The 23,033-nt window shown below is 42.1% G+C and overlaps 1 protein-coding gene across 5 annotated transcripts in view; it reads left to right on the forward strand.

Moving 5' to 3' along the window:
• The window catches only part of Nt5c2 (5'-nucleotidase, cytosolic II), a 131,082-nt gene that overhangs the window by 105,246 nt on the left and 2,803 nt on the right, over positions 1-23,033 (forward strand). For 4 of the 5 annotated variants that reach the window (XM_029472571.2, XM_021151587.3, XM_021151588.3 and 1 more), the window contains exons 4-14: positions 8,528-8,645; positions 9,998-10,093; positions 15,138-15,229; positions 15,353-15,410; positions 16,368-16,461; positions 17,416-17,469; positions 19,158-19,241; positions 20,025-20,066; positions 20,969-21,076; positions 21,301-21,367; positions 21,919-22,089. In XM_029472571.2, the coding sequence (XP_029328431.1) occupies positions 8,528-8,645; positions 9,998-10,093; positions 15,138-15,229; positions 15,353-15,410; positions 16,368-16,461; positions 17,416-17,469; positions 19,158-19,241; positions 20,025-20,066; positions 20,969-21,076; positions 21,301-21,367; positions 21,919-22,089 (984 nt within the window). Of the gene's footprint in view, positions 1-4,178; positions 4,238-8,527; positions 8,646-9,997; positions 10,094-15,137; positions 15,230-15,352; positions 15,411-16,367; positions 16,462-17,415; positions 17,470-19,157; positions 19,242-20,024; positions 20,067-20,968; positions 21,077-21,300; positions 21,368-21,918; positions 22,090-23,033 lie in introns of all 5 variants that reach the window. The other variant, XM_029472572.2, reaches the window with a different exon arrangement.

The following is a 23,033-nucleotide window of genomic DNA, read 5'->3' on the forward strand; positions in this document are numbered from 1 at the left end:
CAGTTGGGTTTTGTTTGTTGGTTGGTTTGTTGGGGTTTTTTTTGTCTTAAATAGTACTGAAGATACAAAGCCCTGATACGTGTGTAGATATTCTCAGAGGAAAATTTTCAGTTAAGTTATTATTTTTCCCTTTATTTTACAGTAAGCATTCTTTTATTTATCCATTCATTTTATATCTTGATCGAAGCCCTCCTTTTTCCTCTCTTCTTATCCCTGTCCTCTTCCCTCTCCCTCTTCCCTCTCCCCTTCTCAGAGGAGGCCTCCCACCCCAGGTACCAACCTGCCCTGGCACACCAAGTCTCATCAGGATGATAGTGTCTTCTTCCACTGAGGCCAGACAAGGCACCCCAGCTCGGCAAAGGGATCCAAAGATAGACAACAGAGTCGAGTCAGAGACAGTCCCTGCTCCAATTGTTTTTTTTTTTTTTTTAAAGATTTATTTATTTATTATATGTAAGTACACTGTAGCTGTCTTCAGACACTCCAGAAGAGGGCACCAGATCTCGTTACGGATGGTTGTGAGCCACCATGTGGTTGCTGGGATTTGAACTCTGGACCTTCGGAAGAGCAGTCGGGTGCTCTTACCCACTGAGCCATCTCTCCAGCCCCCCTGCTCCAGTTGTTAAGAGACTTACATGGAGATTGAGCTGCACATCTGCTGCATTTGTATAGGGGCCTAGGTCCAGTCCATGAATGCTCTTTGGTTGGTGTTTCAGTCTATATGAACCCCCATGGGCCCAGGTTATTTGGCTCTTTAGGTCTTGTGGTGTCCTTGACCCCTCTGGCTCCCTCAGTCCTCCCCTCACTAACTCTTCCCATAAGATTCCCTGAGCTCTACCTAATGTTTGGCTGTTGTCTCTGCATCTGTTTCCATCAGCTGCTAGCTGAAGCCTCTCAGTTGGCAGTTGGGCTAGGCTTCTGTCTGCAAGCATAGCAGGGTAACATTAATAGTGTTAGGGGTTGGCGCTCTCCCATTGGGTGGGTCTCAAGTTGGGTCGGTCATTGGTTGGCCATTTTCTCAATCTCTGCTCCACCTTTATCCCTACACATCTTGTAGGCAGGGCAGATTTTGGATCAAAGGTTTTATGGGTAGGTTGGTGCCCCCCTCCCTCCACTGGAAGCTACAGATGTTAGTCACTTCAGACTTCATAATCCTCCCAGGAGCTCCCCCTTCCCAGGTCTCTTGCTTGTCACAGAAATGTCCCCCCCTACCAATTTCTCTTCTCATTTTCAGCCCTCTCATCCCCCGTCCCCTGCTCTCTTCACACCTGATCCCTGCCTCATTCCCTTCCCTGCTCCCTGTCTCCATTCACTTCTGTTGTCTATTTTATTTGCCCTTTGAGTGGGATTCAAACACCCTCCCTTGGGACCTCCTTATTACCTAGTATTTTTGGGATTGTAGCATGGTTATTCTGTACTTAATGGCCAATACCACTTACAAGTGAGCACATACCATACACGTCTTTCTGGGTCTGGATTACCTCACTCAGGATATTTTCTTGTTCCATCCGTTTGCCTGCAAATTTCATGATATCCTTGTTTTTATTTTAATAGCTGGGTGGCATTCCTTTATGCAAATGTAACACTTTTTTTTTTTTTATTTTAAATCCATTCTTCGGTTGAGAGGTATCTGGGCTGTTTCCAGTTTCTGGCTATTACAGATAAAGCTGGTATGAAGAGAGTTGAGCAAGTGTCCTTGTGGGATGGTGGAGAGCTATATAGCTGGGTTTGAGGTAGAACTATTCCCAGTTTTCTGAGAAACTGCCAAATTGATTTCCATAGTGGTTGTACAAGTTTGCACTCCCACTGACAATGGAGGAATGCTTCTCTTGTTCCACATACTCGCCAGCCTGTGTTGTCACTTGAGTTTTTATTTTAGCCATTCTGACAGGTAGGTATAGGATGGAATCATTTTGATTTGCATTTCCCTGATGACTTGATAGGTTGAACATTTCTTTAAGTGCTTCTCAGCCATTAAGTTTTCTCTGTTGAGAATTCTGTTTAGCTCTTTTAAATTGGATTATTTGGGTTGTTGGTGTTTAATTTCTTGAGTTGTTTATATATTAAACATTCTTTTAAACTCCCATTTGTATTTGTTTGCTTGTCTGTGTGTTGTTTTTTTTTTTTTTTTGAGACAGGGTTTCTCTGTGTAGCCCTGGCTGTCCTGGCACTCACTTTGTAGACCAGGCTGGCCTTGAACTCAGAAATCCGCCTGCCTCTGCCTCCCGAGTGCTGGGATTAAAGGCGTGCGCCACCACGCCCGGCTTTTGTCTGTGTGTTTATTAGAGTTTTATTATGTATGTCTACCTGGCCTGTACTAGACTTGGCTGTTTAGACTTGGCTGGCATTGAACTCAAGACAGTTCTGCTTTGACTTCTTAAGTGCTAGAAGACATTTGTATGGCATCATATCTGCCTTACTACTTTTCAAAAAACCATGTACACATGTACCTGAGCGAATGTAAGCCCCTCGTCTGTGGGTAACAGCGGAGAAAGGTAGGAGGTGTTGGAGGAGCTGGAGCTAGAGTGTCAGGTAACACAGGTGCTGGGGCCTCAACCTAGCGCTGTCTGGATAAACAGGAGGTACTCTTAGCTCCTGGGTCACTTTCCCTGCTCTGCCTTGGTAAACAAATATGTTTCTTTTTTTTTTTTTTTTTTTTTTTGGTTTTTCGAGACAGGGTTTCTCTATGTAGCCCTGGCTGTCCTGGCACTCACTTTGTAAACCAGGCTGGCCTCGAACTCAGAAATCTGCCTGCCTCTGCCTCCCAAGTGCTGGGATTAAAGGCATGCGCCACCACGTCCGGCTACAAATATGTTTCTTTGTTACCATTTAATTTTGTTTTTCAAGAACGGAAACATTGGCAAGTATTTTAAGGCTCGCTTATTTACTTTACTTAGGGATTTAGTAACTTGGAGGGTTTAAAAAATATTACTAAATGTGTCCCATGGTTTCCAGACTTTTAGATCATTTGTAACCCTTGGGTTAGAGGAAAGTTGTTGCCTGTGTGTGCTGCTGGATCACACTTTTTGGGCTGTTATTTATAGTAGAAAAAGTCCTGGTAACAGTTGATGGGGAACTAAGAAGGTTTTATTAGTATTTTCTCTTTCAAAAATGCTTATTAATGTGTTTTCAAGTTATAATTACAGAGGACTAATACCACATAGCCTAATAATTAAATATAAAGAACATTGATATTGATTTCATATACAGCCTAAAGGCTAATGACCTCTTGGGTGGGTGGACTGTTGTCACTGCTGTTCATATTGTCTGGTGGTGATGGTTTCTTCTAGTTGCGATATCTTTAGTATTTTTAGATACTACAGCCAACCATTTCTGCCGTTTCTATGATTACCATCTTCCTTTTACATAAAAACAAACAGAAAGCCACAACCTAGGACTTAAAGGAGCCTCTCCTATAAAGTGAGACATAATGTGTATCTTAAAAGTATCCATATGTTTAAAGAATACACATGTATATGTATATTCAACTCAATTATTTTGGGATATTTGTTTTAACTATGAAATCTAGTATTATAATTCTTCTTACTGGGAAAAAATGTCCACTGACAAAGTGAAAAGTTTTAAACTTTCCTTTCATTACAGATGTAGACATTTCATTCGGCTTATAGCAGCATGCAGTTGATATGGCACATGTAAGGATAACAGCTAGGTGTTGAGCAGTAGAAGACTGGTAGAGGGAAGTTCAGCATAAGTAGATACTTGAAAGCAAGATGGGGCTGCTTTGTATTTTGTTTTCTTCTTAAATCAGGCTTCCGAGCTGTAACAGTGTAAGCACCATTTACCAGTCAGTGTCCTCAGCAGGACCCTGGAAGCCGCTGGAGCTGACTGATTTAGTCTTCTCTTACTCTTTTGGCCTAAAATTTTATTATCAGACTATCAGACTTGACTTGTATTCCTAACCCAGATTGCCAGAAGAAGAAAATAATACACTTCATAATACTTGGGCTTATTTTCAATGATCATATTTTGTTATAGTCAGCTAGAACTAGTGTCAGTGATGGTTGGAGGCTCCTAGACTGGAGGGCAGTGGTAACTCCTATAAACCTATCTCCAAATGTTGTCTCTCCCTTCTAGCTCATCACAACAGTTTAAAACCAGCTTTTGTTTTTGTTTTTGTTTTGTTTTGTTGCTTTGTTTTTTTTTTTTTTTTTTAACAGGAAAGCCAGTGTAACTCCTTCAAGACTGGAGTGGCACACACTACCTGCATCTGCCTCATGTGAGTTCTCGTTGTGGGCAGCAGTGCTCTGCTGGGCTGCAACCTCTGTAGAGGTCTGCCCTTTATTTTTCTAAAGTCTGTAAGCTCCTCACACAGTGTGTCTTGGTGACAATGGTAAAGATGCATAGGCCTTCCAAGCTCCTGGCAGAAACTCTCCTTAGTCAAAAGGAGCGTCCTCTGCTAATGTCAGCTCTGCTTTGGTTGGGTGAACAGCTTCCACACAGAGCAGAGCCCACAGCTTCATCCCCACAGCATGCAGTTATTTTTGAAGAGCTGTTTTTCCTTGCAGATTATTGAGTAAAGAATATCTTTAAATGCGCTCTGTAGCTTCAGCTTTCAAAGCTTTGGCTGTTCTCTTTATAGTCTTGTTACGTAACCTGAGAACACTGTGTGCTGTCCTAGCGGCTAAAGCAGGGTGGTGTTTTGTTTTGTTTTACTTTTTCCTATTTCTTTTGGACTTTGGCCCTTAAAACAATTTCTTTCTTTGTCTTTGGATTTTGGGTAAATTGGGCTAGGCTCAGAATCTCCTCCGAGAATAAGTAAGCAGTTGATGTGAGATTGCCGCACTCAGAAACCATTGTCCAGGGTTGGAACCCTGGGAAGTTGGTTGTGAGAGCGATGCTCGAAGCTTTAGATTATTCGCTTTCCAGTTTTGTGAGAAAAACTGAAGTTAGAGTTTTTGCAGCTGTGGCAAGGCATAGAGCTCTGCAGCCTGAGGAGATAGAGGGTGGTCCTGCAGGGGTCTGTGGCCAGGGTAAAGGGCCCACTTGATGGGGGAATAAAAAGATTTTTTTTTTTTTTTGAGACAGGATCCCATTAAGCAGCCCTGTGTGGCTCACAGCTCATTGTGTAGGCTGTCCTTGAACAAGGAGGGGGCCTGCCTCTGCCCTGAGTACTTCTTTTAGCACTGCATAAGCTTCATGACATTTTGCAACTGGGTCAGAATAAATGTTTTTTTCCAAGGGGCATTTGGAAGAAACATCTAAAGACCTGTTTTGTGAAGGACAGTTCTGCTCCTCAGCTGTGGCTGTATTTGATGTAGGTCTACAGATGATTTAGTGTCCTGGGAGTGTGCACCGCTGAAATGATTATCCGAGAGGCTTACGAGGAGATGTCAATAGCTTGTCCATCTTGCTGATTAATATAGAGCTTGGTGAAATAGATAGGGTTGTTAAAGAAGTACTTGGACTCTCTGTGATAAATCCATTCCCACCCAAGACTAGGGCAGCCTGTTCTGGTCCAGGTAGAAGAGACCAGAAGAGTGCAGTGTGCTTCAGCATTCAAGCTGGAGCTCTGATGGCCTCAATAACTGCACGTTCATAGCAACAGTTACAGAACCCAGCTCAGGCCAGTGAGTGCAGAGGACTCATTACATTTCTGGGAAGTACCATGAACTGCCTTAGAGAAAGGAGACTTAGTGTTTCTAAGGTGAATTTATAGAAAGTCACCATAATTAAATATTTGAGAAGTTTTGCCTTCTGAACACAGGGTAAGTGTGGTATTTTGGTTTTACCATTGTTTCTTTAGGATTTAGAATTATTTTTGTATATTTTTTCACTGGTGAGATTGTTTCCTAGGTATGCCAGGAAGCTACACCCACAACACCTCAGTAACATAGCTGCCTGAGGACGTGAACAGTAACAGTATCACTAGACATGCTAATGCACAAGTGAGAGATCTCACAGATGCCACATTAGTTAGAGACCTACAGGCAACTCATGACTACTGCTAGAGAATTACCCTCTCCCTGGGATAGCCCCCTAATTGATTATTTAATGCAAAGTAGTCAGCCTTGAAATCATATTCATACAAGCCACACTGACTGGACTCAGTCACATTTATATATTTATACATATATATTCATTGGTGTATATATATATATGCATCAACAATAATAAGAGGCCATTAATTTTAGAGGAAGTAGGAAAAAACACAAGAGGGTTGGAGGAGGACAAGAAAGGGAGAATTTATGTAATTATATTATAATTTAAAAATAATTTAAGAAAAATAATGCTAAATTAATTAGACCTTCAGTTAAGATTATCTCATGGACATAGTTTTCAATGACCACAATTAACCACAGAAAATTGTCAATTTAGGCATGAGTTTAAGAGTGGTGGGGGAGTAGGTCTAATTTGTTTCTTTTTAAAGATTTGATTATTTATTATGTATACATTGTTCTCCTTGCATGTGTGTTTGCACACCAGAAGAGGGCACCAGATCCCATTACAGATGGTTGTGAGCTACTATGTGGTTGCTGGGGATTTGAACTCAGGATATCAGGAAGAACAGCCAGTGCTCTTAACCTCTGAGCCATCTTTCCAGCCCCAGGTTTAGTTTTTAATTGTTGTTTTGAAGGCATATTCAGCAAATTATCCTTTTTGAAATATTAACAATTGACAAATATTTTACATGAGCTAGATCTTAGAAAAAAGTTAGCTGTACTGGATTTTTTTCTTGTATACTTTTGAATTAAATAGGATTTTTGATTATTATGGGGAAGTTAATTTGGGTTTTTAGAAATGTTGTTAATAGTGGCTTTACAATTGGCATGACATCATGGCTGGGGAAGGTAGGTGAAGGATGCTAGTTTTTGTTTTTGTTTTTCAGTGTAGATCAGTTTTGTACCAGGGGTACCATGCTTTACTGGTCACCAGCTCTTACTCTGCTGATAACGCGAACACACAGTGCTACCTTTACCTTTGCCACAGGCACATCAGACAGACTTGGAATTCTGTGTTGAAGGCTTCAGGGTTTATTTTTTGTTTTGAGGGATCATAGCATAGGTAGAGAGGCTAAAGTAGAAGTTATGGGGGGAAAGAAGTTAAGTTGCTTTTGAAAATATCCAGAGTAGCTGAGCATGGTGACACACTTCTTTAATCCCAGTATTCAGGAGGGATAGGCAGGTGGCTGTCTTTGAGTTTGAGGCCAGTCTTGTCTTCAGAGTGAGTTCCAGAACAGCCAGAGCTACACAGAGAAAACTTGTCTTGAAAAACCAACAAAGAAAAGAACATATCCAGAGCTAATGTTAGGGAAGAGCAGCAGCTGGAGGAAGGGGTTCTTGGTGAGGTCGTCGTCAGGGGCAGGGTGTGCCAGCCAGGAGGACTCTTACAGGTAGAGACTCAGGGAGACTGGTACCCAGACGCGGCTTTGATATGTTAGGCACAACAGTTAGCAGTTTGTCCTGGATTTGAGACCTAACAGTACCAGTTTAAATAGGCAGACAGATGGCAAAGTCCAGTTTGACTGTGGGCTAACGATGTTAATAGTAGGTGGGAGAACTGTAATGACCTAGCAGGGTTGAGACTAAGAACCGAGCAGATATCTTTGTCTAGGCTGGAATTTAGGGATAACAGGTTTCTGAAATTGTATTGGTTTTTGTAATGTGACTGACTTTGCTGCTCCTGGAAACAAGAAAGGTTGCTAACCTAAATGTACCAATTGGAAGAAGTATATTTGAAGGAGTGACATCTTACTGTTGAGCTGCAGTGATAACACTTAAGCTCTTTCATTGTGTCTAAGTTTAGACATAGTAAAGAGAAACCGCACAGCCTGAAACCTGTGCCGTTTAGCTTTTAGTGAGCAGTTTGTTTATGAAGCAGATTAGGAGAAACACGTAGTTTTACACACATTTGCATGTGACCATTGTGATGGCCATGTCTGCTGAGCCAGATTTTAATACCTAATTTCTGGTTTGCAAAATAGATTTTGCTCATTGTCTTAGATGTGTTTTCTTATGGTTTGTTTGCAGTGGTACTCGCCAGGAATGGTTTTGCAGGTTGTAACAGTGTTAGGCCTAACAGCTGTTAGAGCTGATAAGATGCATTTGCAGGGCAGAACATTGACAGGCAGACCAGATAGCTGATTAGAAGACCACAGAGCAACTACCAGAAAAAGCTAAAATTAAAGTATAAAGACAAGAGGGACAAGCTTGTTCTGAATATTGCTGTTTCAGTTACAGTTAAGCCTCCAACAGATATACCTCTCTTACTGAGTTTGCTACTTATTCAGTCTCAGTGTTAATATCATAGCTGTATAGAATTAGATTGTCCCTCTGCCCCCGACACTAAATTGTGTGAGTCAAAGAGTAGATATAGGAAAAGTGTTGACAACAGGCTAAAAACTGTTCAGATAGAACCTGTTTCTTCCAATGACTGAATTTCCTTACTACGGGCTAGTTTGAGGGAAAAGAAGAAAGGAGGAATTGGGAAAAAGGAGAGACTCATTCATTTGGCCTCACTTCTCCTGGGCTGTTCTTCCTGCTGACTAACGAGCCTCCTCTTTGTGCAGTGTACAAGTCTCCGGAATATGAATCCCTCGGCTTTGAGCTTACTGTGGAGAGATTAGTTTCCATTGGCTATCCTCAGGAGCTCCTCAGCTTTGCATATGATTCTACATTCCCTACCAGGTAAAATTTCAAGATATTTTTGGATTAAAACCACTTTCCCTGTTCCCAAATTATGAATTCCAAGCTTATCCCTGTCCCTGCAACAATAAATGCTAGTGTTGATGATAAAATTAGCAGAACTTTCCATACATTTCCTCTGTCATCTGCCAGTTTCTTTTGTGTTCCCACTCTGTTCTCTGCCCGTCTTCTCCCTCCTCTTCCTACCCCCTTCCCTTTTTCCTCTTTTCCCTCTTTTCCCATCTTCCTCCTGCTTCTCTCAGCAGTATATGTATCCCAGGCTGGACTGGAGCTTGCTCCTCCTGCATCAGACCCCAAGTACCTAGTGCTCAGCTCTCTGTGCTCCTGAGTGGAACTGAGTCAGGAAGACCCACTGGTGGGCAAGAAAGGGGTGGTAAAGGCTGAAGGATGCGCACAGATGTCTTTTTTTTTTTTTTTTTTGGCTTTTCGAGACAGGGTTTCTCTGTGTAGTCATGGCTGTCCTGGAACTCACTCTGTAGCCCAGGCTGGCCTCGAACTCAGAAATCCGCCTGCCTCTGCCTCCCCAGTGCTGGGATTAAACGCCCGGCCGCGCACAGATGTCTTACCTGCCCCTCTTGGCTTTTGGAGGGCAGCTACATGTCCTGCTGATATGTTTAACTGGGTGGGAAGAACCTTTTGGCACTTTGCATTTCTGGATTTGATAGGGAAGAATTAAGATTATGAAAGACGGCCGGGCGTGGTGGCACACGCCTTTAATCCCAGCACTCGGAAGGCAGAGGCAGGAGGATTTCTGAGTTCGAGGCCAGCCTGGTCTACAGAGTGAGTTCCAGGACAGCCAGGGCTACACAGAGAAACCCTGTCTCGAAAAAAAAAAAAAAAAAGAAAGAAAAAGATTATAAAAGACGTTTGTTTGAAATGCTGTCACATTTGCTCCATGTGTAACATTGAATACTGGAAAATACAAGTAGTTCAATGTCCGAAGAAATTTAAAGACTATTGTAGAAAGATAGCAGCTTCCTTAAGAGTCAGGATAACTTGTGCTTGTTTGATGAACAGTACATACATGGAATAAATATTATTACTTGCACCGTGAGTCCTCCCTGCCCCACCTTCCTTCCGTCTGCCTCCACAAGTGCTGGGATGGATCCTAGCGATTCAAACACAATATGCAGGCGCACTACAACTGAGCTATGTCTCCAGCCCAGCGTTTTATTTTTTACAATGCATGCATTTACTTAGTGTACACGGTTATTTTGTTTGGGGACTATAGCTAAGGTGCTACAGAGCTTGAGGTAGGTGAAGCTCGTGCACGGTGGATGGAGCACACACAGTTGCTGCATGATGTGCACTGTCACTGTTTCCCTTTCATGTAGAGGACTTGTCTTTGACACGCTCTATGGAAATCTTTTGAAAGTCGATGCCTATGGAAACCTCTTGGTGTGTGCACATGGATTTAACTTCATAAGAGGGTGAGTACAGAGAGCCCTTAGCCTCTTGGGGGTGGGGGTGGGGGTAAGGGTGGGGGTTGGGGGGTGTGCACGCACATGTTCATGTGCCCCAGAAATGCTCCATCTTATTTTATTTATTATTATTGTGTGTTTTATTATTATTGTGTGTATGTATGTGGAGTGTGCACTGGTCACAGGTCAGAGGACAGCTTTTAGAAGTTAGTGCTTTCTTTCCATTGTGGCTTCCTTCCAGGGATTGCCTTTAGTCATCAGGTTTGCACAGTGAGTTCCTGCAGTAGCCCTTGCTGCCTTGTTTTTTGAGCCAGAGACTCAGGGGATGCGGGCAGTTTGGCTAGGCCAGATGGTCAGTGAGCCTGAGAATTGAGCAGCCTCTACCTCCCCAGAGCTGATTGCAGGCGTGTGCCTCTATACCCTGGTTTAACACGTGGGTTCTCAGACTCGCCTCAGGTCCTTATATGGCAAGCACCTTACCTGTCATTGTCTCTGTAGCTCCTCTAATAACTTAGTAGGTAAATGACATAACACTGTCTGCACAGGTCCTTTAATCATTGAGTCATCCCTTTATATAAGCATAGCTAAGGTATTAGTAATTATATTTTGTTTTTGTCTTCTAGTTAGCACCCAAAAAGTTAATTTTGAAGCTTGCTAAAAAATTACACTTTAGACTTAGTTTTATACTTAAGTTCTAAGATACTTGTTTGTTTGTTTTCCCTGAGACAGTTTCTCAGGGAATTTCTGGCTGTTCTGTAACTCATTTTGTAGACCAGGCTGGCTTTGAACTCACAAAGGAGGCTCCTGTCTCCTAACTGCTAGGATTAAACCTGATGCCTGGTTTATTTTTCCTTTTTAATACAGAAGAAATACACACATAAATGTCATTTGAAAACTTTTGAAGTATATAGCAATTTAAATGATTGAAATTTTTATTAACTACTACATTTTGATCTTTGAGCAAATATTTTCAGACATTGGTATAATGAAATTTTTTTTGTTTGGGTTTTGTGGGTTTTTTTTTTTTTTTTTTTTTTGGTTTTTTGAGACAGGGTTTCTCTGTGTAGCCCTGGCTGTCCTAGAACTCACTTTGTAGACCAGGCTGGCCTTAGCCTCGAACTCAGAAATCTGCCTGCCTCTGCCTCCCAAGTGCTGGGATTAAAGGTGTGCACCACCATTGTCTGGCCATAATGAAAACATCTTAAAACACAGGGTTAAAAGTATAATGTACCCTAAATACAAGGTAGTGCTGGGCACAGTCATGCCTACCTGTAATACCAACTCCTCTGAAAGCTAAGAGAGGAGGAGCTTTGAATTCAGGAGCTCTGTGCCAGTGCCTGGGTAATATAATGAGACCCGTCTCAGAAATCAGAAAAGATGGGGGAGAAAGGCTCCGTATTAACATCAGCACTGTGAGGCAGAGGTGGGCAGATCTCCGCATGTTCAAGGCCAGCCTACTCTTCATAATGAATTCCAGGATAGCCAAGGCTACATAGAGAGAGACCCTTCCTCAAAATAAATAAATAAAGTAATAAAGTAATAAATAAATAGAAGATGGCAAGATGGGGTGGTAGAAGACAGCTGTAGTAGACACTTACTCAGTTATACGGGCCTGGGTCTGATCTACAGCACTGTAAAAGGAAGAAAGGAGGGAGGGAGGGGGTAAGGACGGAGGAAAGGTAGTGGTCTTAAAACAGATAACTTATATTTATAATATCTTCACTGTCTTTGCTAATTTGGGAGTTTCCTCTTTAGTAAGCAGTAAAATATGTTATAAATATTTAAGTATCTACTTTTTTTGGTGAAACATCTAAGGGTTGTTTTATTTTTAAAAAACACAGTTTGGGGGGTGGAGAAATGGCTCAGTGAGTAAATGCACTTGCTGTGCTTACATAGAACCTGGGGTCCATTTCTAGACCCCCACATGGTGGCTTACAACTATCTGTAACTCCAGCTCCAGGGTATCTGCTGCCCTCCTGGCCTTCACAAGCACCCAGCATGCACATGATGCATATACACACATAAATGCAGGCAGAACAATGCATACATAGTAATCTAAAAACAAAGAAAAGTAAAAAAATAGAATGTGACATTTGGGTCATAACTACAACTTGAAATGAAAACATATTATGCTTTCATGTAATTTTCCTGAATTATTTATTCCTGATGGGAAACTGCTAAAGTCATAATAGTCACATTGGAATAATTAAAGACAGTGGTTTTGGCAACACTTGTTGTAAGAGACATAGACTAACTGAAATTGTGTCAGAACATCCTTTTAAGTCTGAGGTCATAGCAGTATCCCACTTAGAACTGAAGCAATTGCACAGTACTGTTGAGCAAGCCTTATTGCATAACACAGGCTCAGAGGTGTCTCAGATGTATATGGTACAGTTGAAGTAAAGTGAAGATGACCTTGACCTCTCAGAGCAGGCCAGGAAGGCTACACGCACCTTCTGGTGCTGTAAAGGATGCTTTTGTGTCAGGAAGCAGGATGTCGATGGACCATGATGACATGCAGTATCGCCGACCTAAGCTGCTCATGTTCAGACACTATCACTGGGAAGGAGCCCAGTGAAAATGAACTAAGGTTCTGTTTGTGTCTGAGAAGGGATTTCATTGTTTTGGCTATGAGTTGAAAGTAAGGCAGAGGGGGAAAAATGAGAAGCAATTCAGTAAATTCATTTTATAACCACTCTTAGAATACAAGATGCACAGGCCTAAGCTGGGGGTAGAGGTCCACTTCTGTAATCCTGGCAGGAGTCCATAAGCAGTTCAGGTCATCCCTGGCTACATAGGCCAGTCTAGACTACATGAGATTTTATATCAAACAACAACAAAAAAGGTCTTATCAACCTGTTGCAGGAAATATTAAAAAAGTCAACCCTCCATCTCTCCTGCCCCACCGGCCTGTGTTCCTGCTGTAGTACCGATACTGGCGGGCCACAACACTATGTCTGGGTGGAGTCTCGCTTGCTCGGCCGTGTTCTCACTGCTGAGCTATTCTCTCCCAGCTAGCAAGTTCATCTCGCTTCCATACAGTGCCCCACACACCCCACGATGAGCCATCTCAACACCTAGTTACCCAGTAGAAACATGACTCTTAAAGCTTAATTATCCAGTTAGATTTATATAACAATAAGACTACAGTTTACAAAATGCCAATACAATAATTTCAGGGCCAATTGATACTGATAAAACTTTAACTCAATTATTATAACCTTTAAATAACACCACGTCCTCATCTATTCTGGTTCTTCTCCCTCCTCCCTCTCTGTCTCCACAACTCTTAGCTCCTCCTCCCTTTTCCTGTCCAATCACAAGCCTGCCACTGCCCTAATATGATTGGACAGAGAAAATCCTGCAACATTTCACCCTTTCTGTTTAATTAAAAAAAAAAAAAAGACTCTCAAAATATAAGTTGAACACAGCTATTATCATTTTGTAAATTATATGGTATAAGATAGACCTAATACTAAGCCCACATCAACCTGCTATACATAAAGTTTCAATGTAGCTTCTTTGGAAATACTTTTGGTAGTATTTCAAAAATAAGTCATTTGTGGGTAAACGTAGATTCATTTACGCTTAGTGCAAAAGGAAAAGATATTAGGGAGAAAATGAACATGGTGGGACATTTCAGTTTTTAAGGTGTGGTGGCAATGAGCTAGAAAGGAGGTCAGCGTCCATCTAGCTTTGTCACACCTTGTTAGCCTGGGGCTGCGGGTCACAAAACATGCCAGTGTTCCTTCCAACTCCAAGTAGACTATTTTTTGTTTTTTTTTTCTGATATGTATGATGCATTGTCTTCCCCTGACCGGGAATGCGATGACTAACCTAGTTATCAGTCAGTCTGAGTTGTGATTGCCACAGCAGCTGCACCGGTGATTGTCTAAGCCAGCCTTCACTCACTGGCTGGAGGGAGGGCAATGCTAGTGTTGCCCCCTTCTGCCAGAAAGCCAAAGAGATGGCTTTCTACTTAGTCTTGAATTGATTAGAAACTTTGTTTCATAAGGATGATGAAAGGGGTTACTAACCAAGAAACTACTATGATTTTATGGTCCTTACTAGAGTCCATACCATTTGAAGTTAAGTAACTTAAGTAGGAATTTACCCAACTTACACTGTGTATAAGCTTTATAGTTGTTTTCTTTGTCTTTGTGGGGATGTATGTGCAGGTGTGTTCTCAGTCACTCTCCAGCTTATTTGAGGTACTGTCCTTGCTTTTGCTTGAATGGTGAGCCAGAGTTCCACTCGACCGTCTCCACCCTTCTTTCTTCTTTCCCCATGGCTAGGGTTACAGGCACACTCTGCAGTGCTTGGCACTTACGTGGGCATTGGGATTCTAAACAAAAGTTCCTCCTTGTGTCTGCATGGCAAGCACTTTACTGATAGGGCTGGCCTTGCAAATTAAGTAGGTCAGGTCAGAAGTTGGCCCGCTTTCAGTAAAGAGGAACAGAGAAAAGCACAGCTCAGACGGTAAGGAAGGCTTGCTCTTTGTTCTACACTTCATCCAGAAGAGGAAGTGTCTGCTTAGGTGTTGCAGCAGAGGCCAGCACACCAGCACCGACAGGAATCCTTTCTAGGTTGTCCTTGCCTCTCTTCACAGTCACTTCCTTCTGCTTTTAGACTTATTTATTTTAAAATTTTATTTATTTGTTTTGAGACAGGGCTTCCCTGTGTCACCCTGGCTAGCCTGGCTGCCAGCGCTGGGATTCCAGGGTGAGCACCTGTTCATGCATTCGTCTCCTTAAACATTTGAAGCTCAGTAGTTCCCCTTCAGTCCTAAGTTCCCCACGGCCTTCTTGTAGAGGTTGGGTTGTGTGTTCTTAAGTTACCTCCCTAGCACAGGGAGAGCCCTGGGTGCTGTCTATAAAGAGAGCTGTTTAAGGGCTCATCCTGAGCCTGTTCACAGCTGCTCGGATTTAATATGTGAACTCTTGTCTTTCACATAGCCATCAACATATTTTAATAAAACATTGAATAGTGATGATTTCCTACAGTTGTTAACTTTTTGTATATCAATTAATTTTTTTTTTACATTTTCTTACAGACCAGAAACTAGAGAGCAATATCCAAATAAATTTATCCAACGAGATGACACTGAGCGGTTTTACATTCTGAACACACTGTTCAATCTCCCAGGTAGACACCTCTGCTTACTATGCACACTGCCCCTTTGTCCCAGGACCATGTGTTCCAGGAAGCTGAGTAAATCAGCTTGATTATGGTACTTACAGCTTATTAATACCTTTTCTTCATTTTCAGAGACCTACCTGTTGGCCTGCCTAGTAGATTTTTTTACTAATTGTCCCAGATACACCAGGTATGTTTATATTACAATTTTCTTCATCCAGTTGATTTTTAAATTAATGTACAGGGTTTTAGAGAACTGGCCATTGTAGGTCTTTTCTGCTTTTCTAAAGTGAATTTAGTGCTAGTGAGAGATGCCACATTGCCAGCCTGAGAGATGGACAGCGCCAGCAGCTCCATGCAGGCTCTCACCTCCCACACGGCCCCTCTCCTTGCCAGTGTGCTGCAGCCATGTTTGGAAGGGACCACTTGTGACTGGGATTGAAGACGGCCAGCAGAGGTGCTAATTGTGACAGCTGAGTGGGAGGTTTGTGTGATGCTTACTGTCCAAGCAGAGTTGCACTGAAACCCCCGACTCATTTCACAGCAGCTGCCCAGGAGCCATCCCGGGTGCTCATGTAGCCTCATTCCCAGGCCCAGCAAGAGCTCACCAAGGAATAAAATAGTGTTCATTTTCCGTAAAGCAAAAATTTGCCTAAGTCTTGCACAGGTTAGCCTTTCCTTTTGGGGAGATGTGTGGCCATTGCTTGATGTGTAACAGCCTTCTGTGTTAGAGTCTGCTAACTTCGTATCTGAGGCCTTACCCACTTGAGGGCATTTTGGTGGAAAGTGGAATCCAGATAGAACTGAACGGTGCCTTTGTACCTAGGGACAATGCAGAAAGGTCAGGGAGGGAGAGCCTAGGTTCTAAATGTCTGCTCAGTGAGGACCTACCTGTTTCTAAAAGTGAGGAACTCGGTATTTTGGGACCTTGGCCTTTTAATTCCATCCTGTAAATTATCCTGTCTCATTGTGTTTGCACACAGTTATTATATTCCATATATCAATATTCTGGCCATTTTAATGCTCAAATGCATTTTGATTAGGGAGCGATTCCCTAGCTAACCACAGCCTGTACCACGTGATGGGAACCTTGGGTCCCTTGGTCATTTCATTCACCGTCTGTCATGTTCTTTTCATCTTTCTGTAGTTGTGACACAGGATTTAAAGATGGGGACCTCTTCATGTCCTACCGTAGTATGTTCCAGGATGTAAGAGACGCAGTGGACTGGGTCCATTACAAGGTATTCGGAGCTGCTGCCTTACCTCCTCTCCCAGCATGCATCTGTGCTCTGATACTAACTGCAAGTGGGCATGTGCACCTAGAGCAGAATGCTCCTTCTTTTAAAAAAGAACGTGGAGAGGGCCTGGAGAGATGGCGCAGAGACTAAGAGCACTGGATGCTCTTGCAGAGAACCTTGATTCAGTTCCTAGCACCCCTACAGCAGCAGGCACTCATGTGGTACACAGACATGGACACAGGCAAAACATTTACTCTCGTACACATTAACAGAAAAATAAATTCTCTTAAATGCTTTTTTTTCACCTTTAAAAGGAGTTAAGAGAAATTTGCCTCTTATGTTTATTCTTGTCTGACCATACTGACAGTGTTCTTTAGCCTTGAGGCTCAGCTTTTAAATTTTATTGTTTGCATTTCTGAAAAGTATTTAGAAGAATTTTAGTATATGAAATTATACTTACATCTTCTGTGTATGTTGGTCCATTTAAATTTTGTTCAAATAACTCCCACTAGTTAATATTGGATTTATATTTACTATAAACTTTAATAAACTATGAAAAGTTTTAATTTTCAATTTAAAATGTGAATAATTTTATATTTGAAGTCTTTTTTTGTCTAACATTTTTCATTTTGGTAAACAGAATATTTATTTGTTTGATAGTCACTACAAGTTTTTTAGTAAAAGTTAACAGTGGACTTACAGGTCAAGTGTGGTGGTCTACTCCACAGTCCGGCACTGTCCAGGTTCAAGGCTAACCTGGGTTACAACGTAAAGCTTTGTTTCAGACAATCAATCTTGATTTGTGAGATGGACATGATATCCTAAATCTGTAATCTTAGTACTTAGGGGGCAAAGGCAGGAAGATGAGTCAGCCGGGGCTATAGAGCAAGAACTTAAAAAATAAAAATAAAAAGGAAACAACCCCCCTGGTTTTATTCTTCTTTCTCTTCCTCCCAGGGCTCCCTTAAGGAGAAGACAGTTGAAAATCTTGAGAAGTATGTCGTCAAGGATGTAAGTATGGAAGAGGGAAACAGGTCTGCATGGTGGCTCCTTTTGCCTTGTAAAGACATGAAGGCCAAGCCTGTTTATCATGACGTAGATGAGGAAAGTCACTTGCAGCATAGTCACAAAAAATGTCTGCCAGCATGTAGTTTCACTTGTTTTCCCTGTTTTCTGAGAGACAAGACTTTGTATTTAATGTTTTAGCTCTAATTATCGCAGCTAGACGGTACTGTGTGCACAGCACCATGCAGTGATTGATACCTTACACTATGTAAGCTTCATCAACTATGAGTTAGAGGCTACTGTTACTTTTTAAAGATGCAGAATAAAGAAATGCTTAAATGTCATGTGGAAGGTCACACAGTTAGAAGGTCAGTCATTGGCCAAGAATAACACCCAAGTCTTTTCTTTTTCTTTTTCTTTTCTTTCTTTTTTTTTTTTTTTTTTTGAGACAGGGTTTCTCTGTGTAGTCCTGGCTGTCCTGGAACTCACTCTGTAGACCAGGCTGGCCTTGAACTCAGAAATCCGTCTGCCTCTGCCTCTGCCTCCTGAGTGCTGGGATTAAAGGTGTGCGCCACCACGCTCAGCTGTCACACCCAAATCTTAAGCATTGCAGATGATCCATTAAAAAGTGTGCACGGGTCTGACTGACTTAAGTGTCTTTACCCTGTTAGCAAAGAATAAATACTGAGCACAGCTTTAAGATACATTAAAGACTCGTGGGTATCTTAAATAGCTGGAGTTCATGGTATTTTTTACTAATTTAAAAACTTTTTATAGTTATGCTGCAGTATTAATGTTACTGTTAAAGGAATGTTTGTGGAGCACATAGGAAGTATAGATGTGCATGCATATGTGTGTACAATCTCAACTTTTCTGTAAGGCTATGTTGTTTAAAACATGAAGTCACGGGCTGGTGAGCTACCTCCACCTGGCCCCTCCATGTACGTGCACACCCCACAGAGATCGATAACTAAAAATAATGAGAAAAGACATTTATCCACATATGGAATCCTAAGATATAGTAACATACTTTTCTATAGAGTAAAAACAAATGCAGTAATAATGTCTCTGGGTTTATGCCACCATCCCTTCCCCTCCTGTCAAACTGCCACCTGCCACCCCCACTTCCTTTCCATTATTGCTTCAAGAAAAAAACCATTGAACAGTTGGACCCAGTTTGTGCAAAGGAGCCTTCTTGTGAAAAGTGGTGCTTTTGTTTCTAGGCACATGAACTGTTAGAGTTTCCTTATTTTTCTTCAGTTGAGTGTGGATATTTCTAGGTAGCACCTGTACCTATTGTTATATTCTGCAAAGTTTAATGAAGCCACAGTGTGTACAGTAGCAGAATATTTAATAATCTTCATATAGAATTTTAGTACAGTTTGAAAATCATGTTCTGAACTTCAGTGTAGGTAAATCCCATACTTTAGGAATCACAAAGTAATTTAAACTCTTTCCTGAGGCAGACATGAAGATGGTAAAGATCTCATACTAATGGCCATATACTTATTTATGTAGAGTACATACTGTATATGTTAATACTTTTAAAACTTAATAATGTAGATTTTTAAATGCAGATTTCTGAAATCAACCAATTAATCCTTAAAAAGGCTGTTACCCTGTTCCTCTGTGGTCAGAGTTTGAGTCTGTGACAACCGACACTGACATCCTCTGTCACTGTTTCACCATTTCAGGGCAAGTTGCCGTTGCTTCTGAGCCGAATGAAGGAAGTAGGGAAAGTGTTTCTGGCTACTAACAGTGACTATAAGTACACAGATGTAAGTACTTAGTGTCTGTATCTGCTTCTCTAGGGCGGGTGTTGACCCAGAGGACTGGGAAGCCAGTGAGGAGGGCTAACAGTGCATAGGACAACAGACATGCTGGACTTACTGCAGTTTTTCCTAAGCATCCTTTTTGACTTTTATAGTGGCTATTTAAAAGTTTTAATTTGGGAAGTTATTTAAAGGGTTTGTGTTAATATAATGACTTCTCTACCTTTTAAGAGCATTATTTATGTATATCTGAGAAATCACAGTCTTTCTTTTACATCCTCTTGCTGTTGGAAATCCTGTAATGAAAGGTGATAACAATCTTTTGAATCTTAGAAATCAAAATTTACCACCTCTTAATATTTAAATTTTAAAAAATGATGGTTAAAGGATACAGAAGGGGAGAAACAAACCCACAAAGTCCAAATTTAAACACCTTACTTTGCTGATGCAATTGTAGGCTAAAATCCTAGCAAAAAGTTCTGCCCCTGCCCCAGTGCACTGAAATAAAATGCAGTGCGCCAGCTTGTGGGAGTCACTGCTTTTCTCTGAGCCCCATGTTTCTTATCTCCACACGTGACTTCAGGAGAGCTGTCTGGGGAAGGTGGGGAACGAGTGTCTGTGCCCTTCCTGAGAAGCAGGCAGCCTTTGCCCGATGAAGCATTAGTTTTTAACTTCCTCTGCCGTGATTTCATGAGCTATGGAGAAGATAAGGATGCCGCTCATCTCACATGTAGAAAGCTTGTGTCTGTCTTGAGCAGAAGTCACATGTGCACCTTTCTCTTTCCCCAGAAAATCATGACTTACCTGTTTGATTTCCCGCATGGCCCCAAGGTATTATAGTAATTTATTATATGTCATTTTTTAAACTAATTTACTATACCTTGTATTAACTAATAATGAATCCATTTAATCCTCCTAGAAAATCCTAGTTTTAGAAGGCCTAGTGTTTAATCAGCATTGAAAGAAGTAATCCAGGGCTAGCAGAATTAAAAATCTCCAGTAATCTAAATATTTAATAGATAGAAATAAAATGAATGTTTATGTAGTCTGTAGTGAATAGGATTAAGATAAGTTTTCAAGCAGAATTGTGTGTGTTGTGAGGAGTCATAGATTGCGGGTGATGCTAGTTTAACAGAAACATGATGTAATGTGAACATCTTTGACAGTTTCTAGATAGTTACTGTTAAGTGCTGCACTGAGAAAGAGGCTAACTTTGGTGTTTAAGTCTTTCTCTGGTATGACCACACTTAGACTAAAGAACAAAGCCTGCAGCTTAGTCACACACTTAAGAATTTTAATCCTTGGCTTCCATGAGTAAGCTTCAGCAAATACTAAAATTACATTGTGTAGTACTCCTCAGGCTGGCTTGAAAAGGTTAGCACCATAGTTCCATCTCAGAATGCCAAGAGTGTGAGTCGGCATAGATGCCATCTCTGGGATGAGCTGAGAGGCCAGTGGCAACCTAGAGCAGTCGGTCTGAGAACAAATAGAACCTCCCTAGTTTGTCCCTTGAATTGTAGCTTTCATCTGCCTAGCTTTTCTCATACTTCATGTTTAAAAGCACTGTGAAATAAATTACTATACTTCAGAGATAAATAATTCACACTGTGGAGTTATCAAAGCCAATCATTACTCACACTGTCAGCTCCCAAAAACCTTATTCTAAACTTCCTTGTTGTTGATGACTTAAGTCTGAGGGGTGTGTGACGTGACTGTGCTGACTCTGTCCCCAGCCCGGGAGCTCCCACCGGCCGTGGCAGTCCTACTTTGACCTGATTTTGGTGGATGCTCGGAAACCACTCTTTTTTGGAGAAGGCACAGTGCTGCGTCAGGTGGACACTGTAAGTGAGAAGGCAGTGTGTTCTAGGACGTGCTCCTTCATGCTCACCTTCCCACGGCCCTCTTCTACCTTAGTGGCCGTAACTTCTCTCTTGAAGTTGGGAGTGTGATCTTACTGACCTAGCCCAACAGAGTTTGAGAAGAATGGGTGCTTGGGTCAGGTAGTGGCGTGGGAGAGAGTGCGGTCAAATGCCACAAAATTTCAGTCTTTATTCTCTCTACCCAGAAAACTGGAAAACTGAAAATTGGCACCTACACGGGCCCCCTGCAGCACGGCATTGTCTACTCAGGAGGTGAGTGAGCCATCTGTCTGTCTCCCTTTGTTCTGGGCACCTCTGCATGGTGAGCTTTGGCTTCACTGTGAAAATTCTCAGCAGAGTACCACATAACAGGACCAGAAATGTCATCTCCTGAGTCATCTGCAAGGAAAGCCAGGAGGGTTAACTTTTACTGAAAAGATCCTTCTGTCCTCTGTTGAGGGTTTGTCTCAGTTCTGAAACCATTTGGGATATTTTTTTCTTAAAGCCATGTAGCTGCATTTAATGTCCAGAGTCAGAAGCAGTTGAGTAGAGCCAACTTAATGTTAAATGTGTGATGAGAACTGGTCATGGCACCTTTGGTGGCTCTGAAGACGGACCAGAGCGAGGCCTCTCACATGCTACATAAGCACTGATACTGGGGTTCTATACTGTCTTCCTGGGATTCTTACACAGGAGCTAGGGCTTAACCTTTGTCTTTCAGAAAGGCTCCTTTCCTGTAATTATAAATGCCTTGAGCATAGATGTTGCTGTGGTGCTTTGAACGCTTTCTTTAACAGAGAAACATTCTCATTTATCCCTTGCAGGTTCATCTGATACAATCTGTGACCTGCTGGGAGCTAAGGGCAAAGACATTTTATATATTGGAGATCACATTTTTGGAGACATTCTGAAGTCAAAGAAACGGCAAGGGTGGAGAACTTTCTTGGTGATTCCTGAGCTTGCGCAGGAGCTCCACGTCTGGACTGACAAGAGTTGTAAGGACTGTCCCTCTCAGCTCGGACCTTCGCCTCACGTCTGTACCTTATGTGACGGCTTGAACTTGATTCTCTTAGAGAGACCATTACTCAGTCATCTCACACAACTCTGGAATGTGTGTGTGTGTGTGTGTGTGTGTGTGTGTGTGTGTGTGTACTGCTCAGATTCTCACACTCCTTCGAGGTAGTGTAGACTGTTTCTGCCCTGAGATGAATTACAGTAACAGTTTGTGAACTACAACATCCACTTCAGTCTGTGGTCCACACTTCTCCAACCATAGCCTGCACTCTCCTTCCTAACACTCCCTGTTTGTGATTCTGGGGCAGCAATGGCTCTGAATGCTAATAACCGGGTATTCGTGAAGACAGAAGCCAAGTTACATTCTTAAGCCAAGCCACCTCGAGTTATGTGGTACCCGCCCTTCAGTTGGGCTGCAGGTGGCTGCATATAGGCGCACCTCTCTCACTGTGGTAAGACTTAGCAGTTCTGCCAGCGTGGCCTATGTTGATGGGAACTCTGGCTTCTCTACTCAAAGTCTGCAATGCACCTTGGGCCTGTTCTCCCTTATATGAAAATGGGAGCAACAGTAGTATCTGCTCCAACCTGGGCTCTACTGAGATAGGTAGTGTACAAACACAGAAAAGGGAAACGACGGCTCTTCTTCTCAGTGACAACACAGTCAGAACGGCTCTTCTTGATTGTAAAGATGGTAGGAGTTCATTTTGTTTTTGTTTTTCAAGACAGGGTTTCTCTGTATAGCCCTGGCTGTCCTGGAACTCACTTTGTAGACCAGGATGGCCTCGAACTCAGAAATCCACCTGCCTCAGCCTTCCGAGTGCTGGGATTAAAGGCGTGTGTTACCTCGCCCGGCTTGCCCACACATTTTACACTTCCCACCTATGAAGTTGAGCAGTGATGGTAGACAAGTCACCTAATTCTTAGT

Source organism: Mus caroli, unplaced genomic scaffold (genome assembly GCF_978045245.1).
Source record: "Mus caroli unplaced genomic scaffold, Mus_caroli_1 scaffold_20, whole genome shotgun sequence".
Classification (NCBI taxonomy): domain Eukaryota; kingdom Metazoa; phylum Chordata; class Mammalia; order Rodentia; family Muridae; genus Mus; species Mus caroli.